Source organism: Chamaea fasciata, unplaced genomic scaffold (genome assembly GCF_029207755.1).
Source record: "Chamaea fasciata isolate MVZ Bird 193981 ecotype frontalis unplaced genomic scaffold, bChaFas1.0.hap1 SCAF_8, whole genome shotgun sequence".
Taxonomy (NCBI): Eukaryota; Metazoa; Chordata; class Aves; order Passeriformes; family Sylviidae; genus Chamaea; species Chamaea fasciata.
In genome coordinates this window covers 12,925,665-12,942,406 of record NW_027094093.1, presented here as the reverse complement: position 1 = coordinate 12,942,406, position 16,742 = coordinate 12,925,665, and the positions used below count along the sequence as shown (strand labels likewise).

Here is a 16,742-nt window from a genome sequence, read left to right as displayed (position 1 = left end):
CCTTTAGTAAGAGTTCTCACTATGTGCAAAGTACATTCACAGGTCTTATCAGGATGGTGACCAAAGATTATGGAGGCATCCAAGCTGGTTGATATAGTCAAGCCTGTTCTGTGGCATGTCTATTTTAAACTTGGGCCTTCTGGTTTGTATCTTAAAAGGTCTACATGTCTTAACTGATCAGCAGAACAAATTAACTTAGCAAAGTGAAAACAGTTTAGCCTTGATAAATGAATATGAACACAAAAGAGCAACTCTCCATGGTTCACATACATCTACAGTCACCACATAAAAGGAAAGGAATGGACTAAATTGTTCTTAACACGCAAGTAACTTTACCAGCAAAACACAACAAATTTAATTGCCTGTGAAAGTAAGCACTAGGATGATGACAGGCAAGACCAAAACTTTATTAACTGGGTAACATAAAATAATCTTAATCATAACCATGATTGCTTAATTATCTGATGGGACAGAAAACATGTTTTAACAAATTCTATTCTTATTTCAAAGGTAATTTTCTCAGTATTCCTTAAGATGTAAAAATTGTTAAAATTTGTTCTAAGTTATAAAACAAATACAGCCACTACTATAGACAACAGTACACTACACAGACTTCACTTCTGTTGTTTGCTTGTTGGGTCTTTTTTTAATTTCATGAGAAAGAAACAAAATCTTTTCCCCACATTAGTGAAGAACAAGCAAAATCAGAGCAATTGAGGGGAAGTGCCTGCTTGCTAATAGGCAATGATAGCTCTAAGAAGCCAATCTACAGCCAAGGATATTTAAAGTCATTGCACAACACCTGTAAATGTAAAGTAAGTGATATAATATGATAATTTTTTAATGTTTCCTCACTAAATTTAAGCCCAGGGCAAATTTAGTCCAAGAAATAAAAGAGGAGGTAGAGACTCAGTTCGTTTCAGTTGCCAGAACTCAAGCTAAAGCAGAGCTCTGAGAGTTTACATTAGCTGGAAATTTGGTCCATGAAATGTGCAATTAATTCAAGAGGCTTTAAATAGTTCTCATGATTTAAAGGTCTTCAAAAACAAGGTGAAATTGTGAAAATCTGAAAGCACCCTGATTAAGTATTATATAAATATGGGTAAGACAGAAAAGAGGGAAATAAGGTACAGAAGGATCAAACTGATTGGAAGAGGCATCGAAAGGATGAGACAGTTTTTAAGAAATTGTTTAACTACTGAATCACAGCTTTCATTATGATCTGTGCAGAATGGCCACCTCCCAAGAAAAGCCAGAGAAAGAATGTATCATTAGCAAGCTTATGACTTCGTGAGCCCACCCTTACATTCAAGGCAGCAAACTGTTGCGCTGTATTGTTGAGCAGGATGTAAAGAGCCTGCCAAGCACAGCCCACAGACCCGCTAATTAAGTGAACTGATTGTGTTTGTTTTGGAACCGTTTGCCAACAAAGGAATGTGTCACACTGATTAGTGAGAGAAGGGTATGTAATATATGTGTATTCAAACCCTGAGGAGTGCATAACCCAGGTATTCACTCTGTTTGCCCAAGGACTGACAAAAATGACTCTCAAGCAAATAACCAGACCAAAGAGAAACTCCAGCCCTCAAGAGGGGCCCTCTTTTTCTCTCAGCTGTATCTATCTAAAGAATATCCATCCTTCATAAATTCCTGCTGAACACTGTGCCAGAAACTGCTGAGAATATTTTGGAGAGAAACAATCTCTTCACCTCAAAGCTGATCTAAGAGACCAGGAGGATGGAAAGTTAAACAGCCAACTGAGAACCACTTTGGAATTGTAATGACCACTCTGACAGCTGTCACTCTTTTCTCCAAAGAGCAAGACAGGTCAGGGAGGTAGCAAAAAAACCCAAATGCCAGCTCAACACAGACATACATATATACATACACACAAACAAAAGCAGGCTTCAGTTTCAAACATGCAGAAAAGAGCTGAAGTCTGCAAAAGATGTCATGCACCCACTTTTGAATATTTCTAACCTAACAGTCCAGTTTGCTGGTAGAATTAATAGCTCAAAAGTGAACAAACATTCAAATGCAAAAAGAAAAACATGATCTTCAGAGTTCAGCAGCTCTTTCCGCCTCAACTCACCAGCTTCAGCTGGGGTACCTGGCAGTCCAGTATTGTGTGAAATATGAATACTATGCTGTAGACAGCAGTTCCAGAAAACCAGGATGGAGAAAAGGGAGTTGTAGTCAATTATCTCTGTACACTGTGGACTCAAAATAGTACAACTAAATCACAAATCTGAGCTATTTACTCAGAGCTCTGTATGACAATTGACAAGGAAAGCTGAACACATAATCAGAATTTTCAGGTATAATTGCAAGTCTTCACACGGATCTTTTAGCATTTGCCATTCCATTTGTCACAGGTTACTCTCTACATCTCCCTATTTCTATCTAGCCTCCTCACCTTACACTTGTCTTTGTAGTGGTCAGTACATCTACTTCAGAAACCTCTCTCATCATCAAGAGATGTAAACAAACACAAAATCTCTCCACCTGGCCTTGTCCCTCACTGCTTTGGAGCTGATGGAGCTGCACAGTAAAGCATACAAGCTCCTCTGCTGGCATAACTTGCCTCCGGAGCAAAAATGGAACTGAAATCATCTGGTTAGTTCCACATAGGCGCATGTGTAGTAATGAGATGAGAAAACTAACTAAGAAGGGAAACAGACAATGCTGGGGATAAAAACAAGGTTTAGTTATAAGGAATACAAAAGGAGTAAGCAGAATGATGAAACAAGAAAGAGAAATATCGGAGAACCTTTCATGCTGATTGCGTTTTAATTAAAACCATTAACAAGGGCCGCTGTCTTTGGCATGACATCAACCATAACTCCACATTTGTGAAACATGAACACAAGTCCTTTCTGGCTTCTAACTCACATAAACACAGGAGCGAGAGCAGCTTCTGTTGGCTTGAACTGCTGACAAATTCTATTTGATTCCAGAGGGGTTTGAACTCTGTAATCGCAAGGTATGTCTGATCTCAGCTGAAGGGCAGGGAAACAATATATACCCAATAATGTTTTTGTGGGACCAAAAATCCCCCAGACAAATCAAATTTTAAAGTAAACTTGTATTCCCAAATGTTCCTTCATATTCTCATTAATCTTTTGGGAATATTTTCAATCACCTTTTATGCAGCCTCAACAGATATTTTATGTTTTATGCCATCTTAGTCTTTCTTTTTAACTCAGCCTATCTCATCATGCACCCTGGATGCATTCTTTCTTAAAAACTGTCTATAGAACTCAGCCCCACACCTTGCTTAGCTTTTATCCACTGCTTTATCAATCCATTTTTTAGAATAAGTCTCTGGAAAAACAACGTGCAAACAACATTTGAAACTCAGATCAGAAAATCCCTTAAGAGTAGTCTATGGTTACTTGTAATTTAACATCTTTGTGCACGCCAGGGAACCAGATTCTTAACAAACCCTTTTAACAGGCTAGTCCTGATTGTTTTGATAGGTGGGTCCTTGATTTTTTCCCCTTTCAAATGAACACTTTGGAGAACAAACTACAGTGTCTGTATTTGAAACAGCAAAAAGACCCCGCTTATCTGTGGAGGAATGCTGTACTGTCAGATATACTGTCTTTCTGTTAAGGGTGGAAAAATCTATCTCCTTTATTCAAAATCCAAGACACTACTGTGTTGCCAAGTCTGCTTTGGTTTCCGGCATTTTGCTTCTAGGTTTTCCATGTGACTCCTGTCCCTAACCTGGCATCCAATACTCTACATGATCTGAAATAAAGGGGTTTTTGTTTAGTTTAGGACTCACATACACTTACACTTACTTTGTTGCCACCTGAGAATAGCAATATAATTAAAAAAAAAAATTCCGTACACAGGCACAGATGAATAAGCAGACAAAGAGCAGAGAACTAGCCATAACATTTCATGGGGACAACACTTCAGAATGGTGGTTATTGTTTTATAGTGGATGATCCCTGTACATCATGGGTCCAATGATACCAGAGAACAGAAAGATGTCTGTGATCACTCCAGAAAGATCATTTGGCTTTTCAGGACACTTTGCAAACTCAGAAGAACTCTGGATAAATCACACTGCGTAATGATACTGGGGGCTCTTCCCTTTTTGAACAGCTACTCTGAGACTTCCAGGGCTTTTGGAAGTAGCTTTTCTCATTTGTTTCCACATTTACTCATGGTGGCCTCCCTGGAGCAGTGATCTACTGCAGCTGCTCAGAAATGTGCATTAGTGGAATCCAGTCCCTAATTATTTAAATAAAAGGTCATGAGGCTGAGAATCCTCAAGACTTTAACACTCAAATCAGATGTATGACTGACATTACCACATTGGAGTACCTGCTTGTAGAAATGTCCTCAAAGGGGTAAAGGATTTCTCCATTGTTGCAAATCTCACAGATGAAACCCTTTTGGCTACAAAGGCTGCAGCTGTACACATGAGAGGTGGCAAACTTGATCACCTTTCCCAAGAAAGGAGCCAGCTTTCCTTCAATAACCTGGAATGAGAAGACAATATTGAATGAACCCCCAGAAATAACCAGAATGCCCTGAAGGACTGAGACAATATTTATTACTACAGAAATGCAGCTACATGCTCTTGGTTAAAACAATAAGAAAGTTACTTCCCAACTATTACAGCTCCATGAAAACACAAGTGATAATAGTAGTGTATGAAGCAGCAATGATCTGAACATGAAAACTAACTTACTATCTCTTTGTAAGTCTATGCATGGCAATAACAAAATATTAGTATCATTTTAAGTACAATAATGCATTCATACAATAAGGCACAAAGAAGTAAACAGGACACAAGTTTAAGGCTTCCACATTATCTCTGACAGCTATGAATACTGCCTTACAATTTTTCCTTCTTAGTTTTTATGCGCATATTGAAGTTTTGATTTTGTTTCTTTTCCTTCAAAGTACAAAGTACAAAGCTTTTTGCATGTATTTTGTGAACAGAGTCCTGGCTTTAGTCCTTTAGTAGAACTGTGTTTCCCACTGAAAACCATTCAAATATAATGTTCTGCTCCTTGCCAAAATGAATAACTTCTTAGGTAAAGTCTTAAAGAGAAACTTGGGGGTTTTTTTCCCTTTCGTGTCCAGCTCTCAAATCAAGAAGTCCCAGAGAATCCAGCTAGACTATTAGAAGTGATTAGCACTCCTCATGTTGGTGTGGAAAAAACCACCAAGCCTTAAACTGCTAATCACAACACTCATCTAAATTTGTGACTTGGAGACAATGCCTCAATAAGGGGTGCTATTCAGGCAAAATACTTTCCATTCAGATCAAACTTCTAGAGACTTTAAGGAATTCTGCTGCTGTAGGGAATAATGAAGATGGAATAAGGCCCTAAGTGTATATTCTTCTCTCCTGGGCTTCCTGTGGTCTGAATGGCAGCTTGCCAGATTAGTGATAGAAATGTGTCATGGGATTTGATAGCAACCTTCTGTAAAAAGGAAAAAGAATGCAGTAATTGCTGACTGAAGACTTGCACAGGGCTGTGCCCTGGAACCCAAAAGTGGGGAGTTTTACACGTAAATTTGAATGTCAGAGTCAGTTCGGGCACCCCTTCCCTAAATATGGTAACGCACCACTTGTAATTTGGGTTTAGTGTAAACAAATCTAGAGAAAGCAGAGATATCAAGGAAAAGAAGAACAACAGAGAGTCTGGAACCAAATGCCAGGTAGTAAGGAAATTGTGTTCCAGGGTAACTTTCTGCCCACTAGCCAAGAAAGCCACTACTAACAAGTACACCTGGAAAAGGAGGTGCATGGGGCGTGCTGGTGTTGGTGGCAAGGAATGGCACAGGCTGAAATGTGCCCCTTCTTTGCCTTCAGCTCCAGCCTGCTAACGACACCTGCAACAACAGGAAGCAGCAATGTTATTACTACTACTGCAGATAGGACATCTGCTCATGTCAGAGGAAAAATGACAATGACGTTCCTATTGCATCCTGGTATAGGAAGATCCCCTTCAACCACAATATAAACAATGCAGAGAAGCTGCTGCATGAAATACAAAAATGAAGCCAAAGTTCAAGGTAGTGTTACTGCTAACCTTCTAACAGATGGTCAGAAGCTAATTTAGCTCCCCTAGGCTGAGGTTTGTTTTTCATTTTGAAGGAAGAAATATTTTGCTTGCAGACTCCACAGTTACGGAGGGGGTCTGAAAGCCAAACAAGCCGGGAGTAGGGGAAAGACACAGAAGTTGACAATATTCAATAAACAGAAAGAAATAAAGAGTGAAGCCACCCAGCTAGTGAAAAGGCTGCAATTCCCTCCAAAAACCCACTCAGGCACTAATAGACGAAATACAAATACAAAGATAATAAATAAACCACAATGCATACAAATTTTCCAGAGAATTTTCATTCTATAGCAGTCACCTCAGGCCACAAGTGCTCAGCTTAAAATGCCAGGCTAAAGACACACTGCAAACAAACTCTCTAAATCTGAACTAAATGTCACTGTCAGCAAAGATGTAAAAGTAAAATCTCTGATTTGAAGTAACATTTTTTCGAATAAGAGAATTATCATAATCTGTTACCTTTCTAAGCACTGGGGGTGAATTTAAAACTACAAGGAACAAAAGTTTTCCTGTGGTGAAGAGCTCACAACCTAAGCAGGACACATCGAGTGGGCAGCTGCCCTGAGGAGATGGTGTTATATGTCCCTCTTTATTTATTTTTTTGTATGGCTTGCTGCAGCAGTGTAGTGGGTGGGCTTGTTACTCTGGCCACTGCAGACATACAAGGAAGATGGTATCTTCAAAGAGCCATGCATGCCAATTTTGCAATGTGAATTACAGGCCATTTTACTGTATTATAGAAGGAAGACAAAGTGCAGCATCAAATCGATGTTATCACTGGTTTTAGCATCTGTAAATTTTGTGTTATTTTGTTTCATCAGAGACCTCAAGGCTGTGCAAGGATGATTTTTCCTTGCAGCTTTCTCTCATTCTTGTTTGTGGCTAATAAGACTAAAATCCTCATCTCCATCTATGCTAGGAAAGCAGAAAGGAAGATTTCTACTTGCTGTCCCAAGTCTACTTGCTGTCTACGCACTGTTTCGTGGTAACAGTTTCACAAGTTAGTGTTTTATGACTTGGGAAAAGGAGCACAGAACATGTCATCAAAGGTTTTAGAACTTCTCCTGTGACTGCCAGAGGTCCAGAGTCAGTCAGTTTAGACATCTCAGAACCATGATGGAAGATCTCAGGCTCTTCTCCCAGTTGCTGCTAAAATATGATTTTGAGTTTCAAGGAAACACACGTGATTAAAGAATAGAAGTATGACAGTCAAATGTAATGCATTATCCAGATATCATGGAAATTAGGGGAGGAAAAGAAAGACCTCAAGAGGCTGTGTTGGCAGAGCCACTAATATTTATATCTCTCTTTACAGCAGTATCTGTTCCTAAGGCCTTTCAGTGACGAAGACTTCACAGCCCCCCATGCAGTCTAATCCAGCACACTGCTTCTCACTGCACTGCTTCTAATCCACACACTGTTCTCACTGCTGGAGTCACTCCTAAGCTTTGACCTGAACCTTTCCTAAGAACATTTCAGTTTACAAAATAAGTTTACAAAACAGAGAAACTGTGAAATCATGCACTACTAGCTGCAGGAAAGTACATCACATTTCAGAAGTGTGGCAATTTAGCACAAAACTAAGTTAAGAGTATGCCAAAGGAACAGAAACCAAAATGTTCACCCTTGACTTATCTCTTTAACATAGGGGATGTCTCAGCATACACCTGGCAAAAAATAATTAAAAATACATGCCCATCTCTTAAAAAGAAAAAAGTATCTAGCTTAAATTAAAATTTTGCTGAGTTTAGATTCCCTTCTACTTAGAGCACTCATAAAGAGCAAGGTCTGTTTCTAATCCAAACTCTTTGTAGAGCAAGCAATTGTTTAATTGGTCAAAACTACAGGTGAGAGGTGATTAATGATGGCATCCCAGTCAGCAATTGACAGAGGGTACAATGCAGCTTTTTTTCCTTAACTGGTCAAGCAATCCATCCCAACATCATTTTGGACACAGGGCCACGCTTATCACTGCCGTACCTGGAATTCATTGGGGTACACTACTTGGTGACAACAGAAGGAAAACAGTTGTGTCCAGAGGTCCAAATCAAGTTGTGTCTTTGAATAGTCCCAGTGTTCAGAACAGAATCACTGTTCATCTTTCTGGATCAGGAAAAACATTTCTCTAAGCTTCCACAAGACAAAGCCATGGCTTTGCACACAGCAGCTCCTGTGTGTGTCACATTATGAACGGTATAAAAATACACACCCACATGTACATACATAAAAGCCAGGCCCTGCCCTCAAAGCACTCACAATTTAAACCAGCAAAGCAAACACTGCTTTTTACAGTAACTGCCACATATTTCCCACCTGAAATGGGACAAGCTGTGTTTTGGAGGAGCCTCCCATACAGGTTCCCTGCCCACACTGCAGAGCATCCGTCAGGTCAGAGTTTGGCTGCAGCTGCCAGGGCTGCCAGGAAGAGAAGAAAAACCAGGAAATCTAGCAGGAGAAGATACCTGCCCCACTGCCCACCCTCCTGCACCCAGCTTGAGAAAGCTCAAGCTGTACTGAAGAGCAAAAGGGGAAGGCAGAGACTTGTCTGCAGCAATGGGAGAAACAGAAGGGGTACAAGTATCTGAGCATGTGCCGAAAGGGTGGTGACACAATTATTTTAGATCGTTTCTGAAGAGGCTTCTCATACACGTCGATGTTATGAACAAAGGTAAATCAAACTTTCTTGGTATATCTTTGTGTTCAGTGGGGGAGCAGCATAATTCTGAAGAAACAATCGCTCAGAATAAATGAGGTGAGGGGAAAATACAGGGACTACCAAACACCAGCAGACAAGCCAATGTTGGCAAAGGCTGTGAGAGTTGTGCAGTGGGAAGACAGGACACATGCACTGGGTTATGTGTTTCCTGACTCACCAGGAAGACAGAAGATAAAAGGCAGCAGTGGCTATGGTACAAGTTGAAGTCCCTTTGGACACATCACATTAATATGATTATGAGAGCAATGTGTGATCAGTCAAAGTTTAATTATTTGTCAGGAGGGCTGCTCGACCCCAGAGGTTTCCTGATCCTTCTATTCAAAGACTGGAAGTTACTCATAGTTCCCCTGCTCTATCAAGGTGATGTTTTCACAAACAAACAGGCAGCCAGCTGTCCCCAGAGAACAGGAACTGCAACGGCCATAGACCAGAGCATCCACCAAGCCAGAGAAATCCCCCCCACTATGTGCACAACAGGGCTCTTGTTCACAGACAACTTTCAGAAGAAGCAGGTGCTGCCCAAGGGCCTGAGACCAGTGTCCCTGTGTCTGACCTTCACAAGGCATTTCTGAGCCCACAACACTGCCCTGCACTGGAGGAGAGGCAGTCCCCTCATCTCTGCCACATGCTGAGTTCCAGCCCTGTCCTGACTCCATTGCTCATCCCGGCTCCCTGGGATGAGCACAGTGCTGGCAGAAGTCCACCTCTGAAGACTCCACTGCCCAGACCCTGCTGTGCCTCTGTGCAGCACAAACCTCCAGCCCCCACTACACACAGCAGAGAAGTCAAGTCACTTCATCTTCCCTGTTCAGTCAACAAAAACTTGTATGAGAACCTACTTACCAGCATGAAGGAGGGTTGCACAAACCAGTCCCATGGGAGAGCAATGTAGTGAATATGGTGTTGCAATATATGCTTTCATATTAAAAACCAAACTAGAAAAGTGGCCAAGGGAACAGTGGCAGAACTTCTCAAGTCTGTAGAGAGTTTTAGCCCAGAAAGATGGTAACCTAAACTCATGACTCTTAATAACTTTCTGTTTGGGAAACAGAGCAAGACCAAAACCTAGTCATGAAAAAAACCTATTACAGAATTAGAGTTTGTTCCAGTTCCTGACAGTTGTTCAAATTACAAAAGACATTAATAGAAGCCTCAGCCTGGGACTAACTGAAAAGCAATCAAATATTGATTAGACAAGGCAAGCAAGGAAGACCGCTCCTAACTCCTAACTGTGTCATTTCCATAGATGTAATATCCCAGCAAACTTAGCAGGAACTAGGGGAGCGACGTGTAGAAACAGAAGGACAAATGAGTTAGCTGTAATCCACTAGTGCTTCAAGTAACACCTGCAATAGCCTTCCACCCACCTATTAGATCAGGGCCACAGAAATACCCAAACTTTGCATCATGGCCACATAAATCAGCACCCAAGTCCATCAGATATGATGAACTTCCTGGACAGGAAAGAAAAAACAGCAGAGTTTTCAGACATTTCTGAGGGCAGTGAGTGTTTGGTTTGAGGGTAGGGCTCCTGTCAGCAATGCTAGATAAGAAGTAAAAGGTACTGAGTAAGACCTCCATCCCTGCAGGAGTCTGTTGTGAACTGGAGTGAAAGTCATCAAAACTCCTACCCTGTCTGTGCATTTTTACCAACTTCTAAAAGTGCAGTAGATGTTTACATAGCATGGAGATCATAAATACCTTTGATCACCTACATTAGGACTGTCAGAACAGACAGTAAAGGGAATACAGCTTGCTGAGCTTTCAGATACACTGTTCTGCTCAATGTGAGAACTGCCGAGTTTAAGAAGTCTAGAGTCTCAAGAGTGTCACGGTATATTACAACCACATAAAGTGTTCCTGGATTAAAATAATTTTTAAATTAAATTTGCTACTCTGAGTAATTCCTACCGTATGATAATAAAAGCAGAATCTGACACAGTCTAAACAATAAAAATCCTTCATTAAGATCCAAGACAATGGAGAATCAACAGATGAAGGATATTTTAACAGAAGCTATCCAGAATCTAAGAGCAGGATAGACTACACACATCTTTGGGTAGATTCTGCCAGCTCTGGCACAAGGGGCAATCAACCAGAGGCATCATGTAACAGTGTGTCTGTAAACACTGTCACTTCACTGTGGCTAAGTGATCAGGGAATAAACACTGAGATGGGAACTCGTGAAATGTCTCCAGCATTTCTGAATCCTCAGACTGTCAGATTGAGACCTGCAACTTCCTCAGGTATCAGAAGCACTGGAGGAAACTCTGGTTATCATCCTCATAAAGGAGAATCTGCTGCTACTGCTCTGCCGAAGAGCCTGACCAACAGGGTTAAGTATTCCAGGTAAAGTGGTAAAAATACTGTAAAACTCAGGTTCTGTACTCCTGCCACTGTGAGATAAGCTAAATTTGCCAAATGGCTTTGTGACCCCACCCTCGTAAATCAGCTTGTTAATCATTATCATCATATAGGCGATAAAGTTGTTTCATGAGCCAACACTGAAGCAGTAACATTAATTACTAATGCAGGGGCTGGTGTATTTCTCTGCAGACAACTTTTATTAGAAGACACTCTCTTCAAAGGCACGGGTTTGCTTCATAACCTTCTTTGGGAGCACTGAGCAATCTGCTCCTCTTATTCCTCCAGCCTGATCTACATGTCAGACACAAGTGGTGCCTGGAGGGTATGGGTTAAATGATATGAAATCCCTAAAACACCTTGAACTACAGGTTCAAATCTAAACTGGATTGTCCTGGCCTCTCCTCCTGACAGAACAAAATTTATGATTATTTCTCAAGGCCAGATGCATGCTTGGTTCTATCTGAGAGACAGACATAGACAGAAATTGCCAGGAGGCACTGACGCAATGCAGAAGAGACATGAAAGGCCAAGAGTCACTTAGAAAACAGAAGGGGTGGTGGACATGAAACTCATTCATGATCCCCAATTATGTAAATTGAAGAGATAGAAAGTACTTTAATTCACAGGAATAATGTCACAGGCATGTCTGGCAGAAGGAAGCTACCTGAAGGAGCAGTCAACAATTGTGCCCAGCTTTCCATCATCTACAGAAAAGGTTTCTGCCCCCATTGGTTGTTTCCTTCCTAACTCTCCAGAAACAGCTAGTCTGAACAAATTCCTAACAAATTCAGAGGTAAGCTCCAGCTTTGCCTAGACTTTAAAGCACCACAGAGAATATGCTTCCTGGCCTGAATGAAAAAGCAGGTAAAATATCCTGAACAGACTGTCTTCAATTTACCACTTGGATGCTCACTACCCTCCAAATCCCACCAGTGGAAGCTTTGTGGAAGATGACTAAACATTCAATAATCTTTCTTCACCTCCAGGACAGATGAGAAATATGCTTTTAACGGAACTACCAATGATACAAGAAAACAGATCAAGAAAAATCACCTTTAGACACATCCAGTTTGTTCCTCACCCTCCTCACAACCAAAATGACTGTGTGACTTGCTTAAAAACTTCTCACCAGAGAGATACCACAACAGTCCTGTGCTCAGAACAACTGGAAGGTTATTCCTAATGCCTGCCTCGGATCTCTTTTGCTGCAGTCAGCTATCTTTACACTCTACCTCCTATCCTTACATTGCAACCTTTATTTCAGAAACCATTTTCTGACAAATTCTCTTGTCTGTCACAGGTAATCTTTGTCACAAGCCAGGACAAGCAAAAGTAGACTGGGGTGCAGGAACAAGACAATGGTGCCTTTACCTATTGATTTACTGCATTCATTAAATATGGAAGCTGGGCATTAAAGCTGAAATGGTAAATGCAGTCTCTGCCCCATGAAGACTTCAGTGGGGTTAGAACTTCTGTGATAAAAACAGTGACTTGGAAACACACGTGCTACAATATACTTAGCTAAGGATAATGCAAGTTGCAGAGAAAATAAAGGGAAAACATTCCCTAGCTGGGAAGTTCCCAGTAATTTATATCTAGGGAACAGACAATGCTTGTGGATTGCTAATTTCCTTGAGGATTTTTTCTCTTCCGTTGGCTAGATTCTTAACACCACAAATTCTTGTTATGATTTCAATGCACAATTAATCTTTAGTTCAGAGGAAAGGGAAATGGAGGGAGGAAGGATGATCATGAGGTAAAAATCACAGAGAGGCAGATATCAGATCTTAGGCCCCATCTTTTGTGCAATATACTTAAGTCAACTGGCCTTCTTTGCTCCATTTTGACTCCCAGTCATCTCTTTCAGATTGCCATCGAGTTTATTTAAGTTACAGGTTAAATTAAGGGAATAATGATCTCTTACTATTGGTGTGCATGCACACTAGAATCAGCCACTGTGCAAGGCTATAAAACAAATTAAAAAAGAACACAGCAGTAACTTTAGAAGAGCCCCATCTTTGGTTGTGACAGGCATGCTATGGGCCATAATCCCGGCTCCCAACAGCAAGAGCGATACCACTCCACCCTCTCTCTCCTCTTTACACCCCCCACAGGTCCCTTGCTGTCCCCAAAAGCCTGTTCAGCCTGTGGTACAGGTGACAGCAGGGCTGGCAGGAGCAGGGGAGGCCTGGGACTCTGTTCACCCACTGCTGACACCAGCGAACATTGTGCCACGCTAACTCATCACCCACACAGGGCAGAGAGCAACCCAAAAGGAAACCTTGCAATAAACACTGCAAAGAACAAAAAGAACCCCACAAACCAACTGCCAAATAAATCAAACTAAAGCAGAGCAAACTAAATGAGTGAGATTTGAATAAACAGAAATCAGAAGTCCCCTCTGACTTGTTTGCATCAGGCAGTCTGCACTGATGGCAGAGCCATTTGCTGTTCACAGTCCTTCCGGAGTACGCTCCCGAATACGTTTCACCTTAATTTGGTATTAAACAGATACTCCACAAATTTGCCCCTAACTAAAACAGGCACTGGGAAGAGGAAGAAATACAAGGTCAAGAGCAAACACTGCTAATCTCTGACAAGCACACATAGGCAGGGGGCAAGGTGAAGATGGAGTTTTACATTGGCTGGGGGAGAGGAAAAACAAACTGGTGACAGCTCAAGTCAATTTATAGCAGGAGACAGAGAGGATGACAAGGTTCCTCCAAGCCCTCCCCCACTCTTCTCACTGAAAGGAAGAAATGCCAGAAATTTCAGCAGGTCTCTGGATGCAAGCTGACACAAGTAAAGAGGAGATGGAATTGTCTCAGTATAAACAACATGCTTGGAAATCACCTGTGCCAGCTCCCCCACCAGCTCTGCAACAAGACTCACACTCACTGTGTTTCATCTTTCCTCCTTTCTCCTTCCCTCAAGGGCAGCTACAGATTCCAGGCAGCTACATGTCAATTTTGTCACACCCCAAGTTCTCCTGATCATGTTGCAGGGATGAATTATAGGTTGTTTTAAGAAAAAGGTATTCAAGCAAAGGTTAAAGGCTGTTTTAATCAAACAAGGTTGAAAGAGTACCAGGAATTTGGCTGGTAGAAAACAGAAAGCACTTTACTTAGCTTAAAACCATACATGACTCTAAATACAGAAGCAAATATGCATTCAGGCAGAGAGTATATATATGCTTTCTTTTTAAGATTAAGCAGGCAATTGCATGCAGAGCTATTAACTGACTCTACATGCCCACTGAGCAAGATGATATTTCATGAGTGATAGCACAAAATTAAAAACTTTCCTGCCTTGCACAGGACTGGATCTGGGCATTTTCAGGAGAGTCCTCTGAAGGATTTTAGAACAAGAAAGCAACATACCAAGAAAATGGCTAGGGCTACTCTGAAAAAAAACCTCTGTGAGTACAAAGTATATTTAAAAGAAAAATCTAAAAAAAAAAAATGTTCTTCTCTCATCCAAGCAGGCAGCCCTGAGACAGTATTTTATTTCTTGGGAAATCTGGTTCCTTGGGATGTTAGTCCTGAAGGAATACACAGCTGGCTCTCCCAAATCATCATTTTACGTGAAGTAGAGCAATGAGTTCAGAGGCCAATCTTTCACACTGCTAATCCGCATCTCCAGTACGGGACTTTTCATTCTGCACAGCAGAAAATAACAGAAGAAGCCTGTTTAGCACAAGGCAGCAGAAAAGGGGTAACTTGCATTACTGCTCCTGCTTCTATGGGCTGAAAAAAAAATTAAAATATCTCAGGAGATCTCAACTCAAAAACTCCTGTGAATCACTGCCACCACTGCTGAGTCATTTTAAACAGAGTTTCATTTTAAAAAGCTACACATGCCCCAAGTGGCCTAGATTACATATTCACAGGGAAAAGGACTATAAGTATTTAATAGACCCTGCTAAAAATTCTGGTTTCATGTAGCACTGGAACCAGTCCTGCTATTAAAAAATATCTACTAACAATCTTGCTAGATCTCTAGATTTTGCCTGCAATACCTAATTCAGATGAACTTGTCATCCTGACAGTCACCTGCCAAAATGCTCCTAACCAGCTCTTCATCCCCGAGCCCGGCAGGTTCTGCCATGCTCTCTGCCTGACCATGAGCCACTCTGAATGACAGCAACTCCCTTCCCCAGCAGAGCTGAGGTAAAAAGGAAACACCAGTAAGATCACTGTCATTAGCACTAATTGTAGCCAGAGCTGTCAGCACTTTGGGGAATTACACACCCACCGGGAATATCAGCTAACCAGAAGCTTCCTGTTCTGCTGAAAGGCAGCTCAGTGCTGGCAAACTCCAGGGAGTGACAGAAATAAATGATGTGCCAGGTGCTTTAGGATGACCGTGCTTGAGCAGGGAGGTTGAACCAGATGACACACTGTGGTGCTTCCAACCTCACCTATTCTGTGATTCTGTGATAAAGGAGCCACAGCCACAGGAAAGTAGACAAGCTGTTTAACTTGCTGCTTTGCAATCAGATCTTTCAGTATTTCTGAGGATGTATATTGTATTTTTTTCCCCATCCTAGGACTATTTTCATATTCCTCTGCTAAAATACTTACTTTAGAAATATAGAGACTTTAGAATGCTGTCAATCAGGCACAGGTCATAAAGGATGTCATGAAGACAGCTATTAACATTATGCCATTGTGGTCCAAGATGTATCTTAACATAATTTGTGTAGAGAACTATCTGGTATTATTACACTGGCAGTGACACACTGCAGGGCTTGCACCTCTGTCCCACAGGCTGCGTCAGCCCTTGCTTGGGAGGCTGGGGATGTGAATCAATGTTTTCCCACCAGTGCCGAACTCTGAACTGCGGCAGCTATGGCACAGATGATGTGCCTGGCATTTTGCTGCCCTTGTTGAGCACAGTCAACTCCCACAGAGAACTGTGACAGACAAATCTTCAATCATCTCAAACAGCCAGGCCTGCCCAAAACCTAATTCTCCTTCTCATTTTCCACCTCCTGCCCTTCAAGCAGAAAAAGGGCTTGAAAGGGCTTGTCTATAATTAAAAGAATCTTGCTGGTACAGCTACATGGGTAAACCTCTTTGGTAAATAGAAGTTTAAGATGATACAGCTCATATGGAATCACTGAATGACACAAATTACAGCAGCAGACTTTCTCATTGATGTAACTGACTTTGCACTCATGATTTCACAGGCTCAGCTACACACACTAAGAACAGGAAGGCGTTTGTCATGTACCCAATCCAGTAATACTTCTAAAACTAGAGCAAGCCCAAAGTACGTTAGCCAAACCCCATTTTTTTGCAGTCAATACAGCCACATGCACAGTCTCTGTGTGGGTTAGATGCTACATCCCATCCTTTTACTGCATGAATAAAAAGGAACTGCTGGGCAGGGACACCACCACTGATGCTCCTGGAATTCATCAGGCTCTATGTTACAAATCTATACTAAGCATCTATCAGCAATTGCATGAGGACTGATTTATCAGAAAAGAAGTTTTACTTCTGAAAAGAACAGCAAGTAAAAGGCAAAAGAAGCCCACATCTTGCGTTCTTTGCTATTGGTGG

At 41.4% G+C, this 16,742-nt stretch overlaps 1 protein-coding gene across 3 annotated transcripts in view; it reads right to left on the bottom strand.

The window, feature by feature from the left end:
* PLEKHM3 (pleckstrin homology domain containing M3) overlaps window positions 1-16,742 on the bottom strand; it is an 81,176-nt gene that overhangs the window by 16,005 nt on the left and 48,429 nt on the right. For all 3 annotated transcript variants that reach the window (XR_010722111.1, XM_066189711.1, XM_066189712.1), the window contains exon 7: window positions 4,339-4,496. Coding sequence is in view for 2 of the 3 variants with exons in the window: in XM_066189711.1 (XP_066045808.1) it covers window positions 4,339-4,496 (158 nt within the window). In the remaining variant the exon portion in view is untranslated. The remainder of the gene's footprint in view (window positions 1-4,338; window positions 4,497-16,742) is intronic.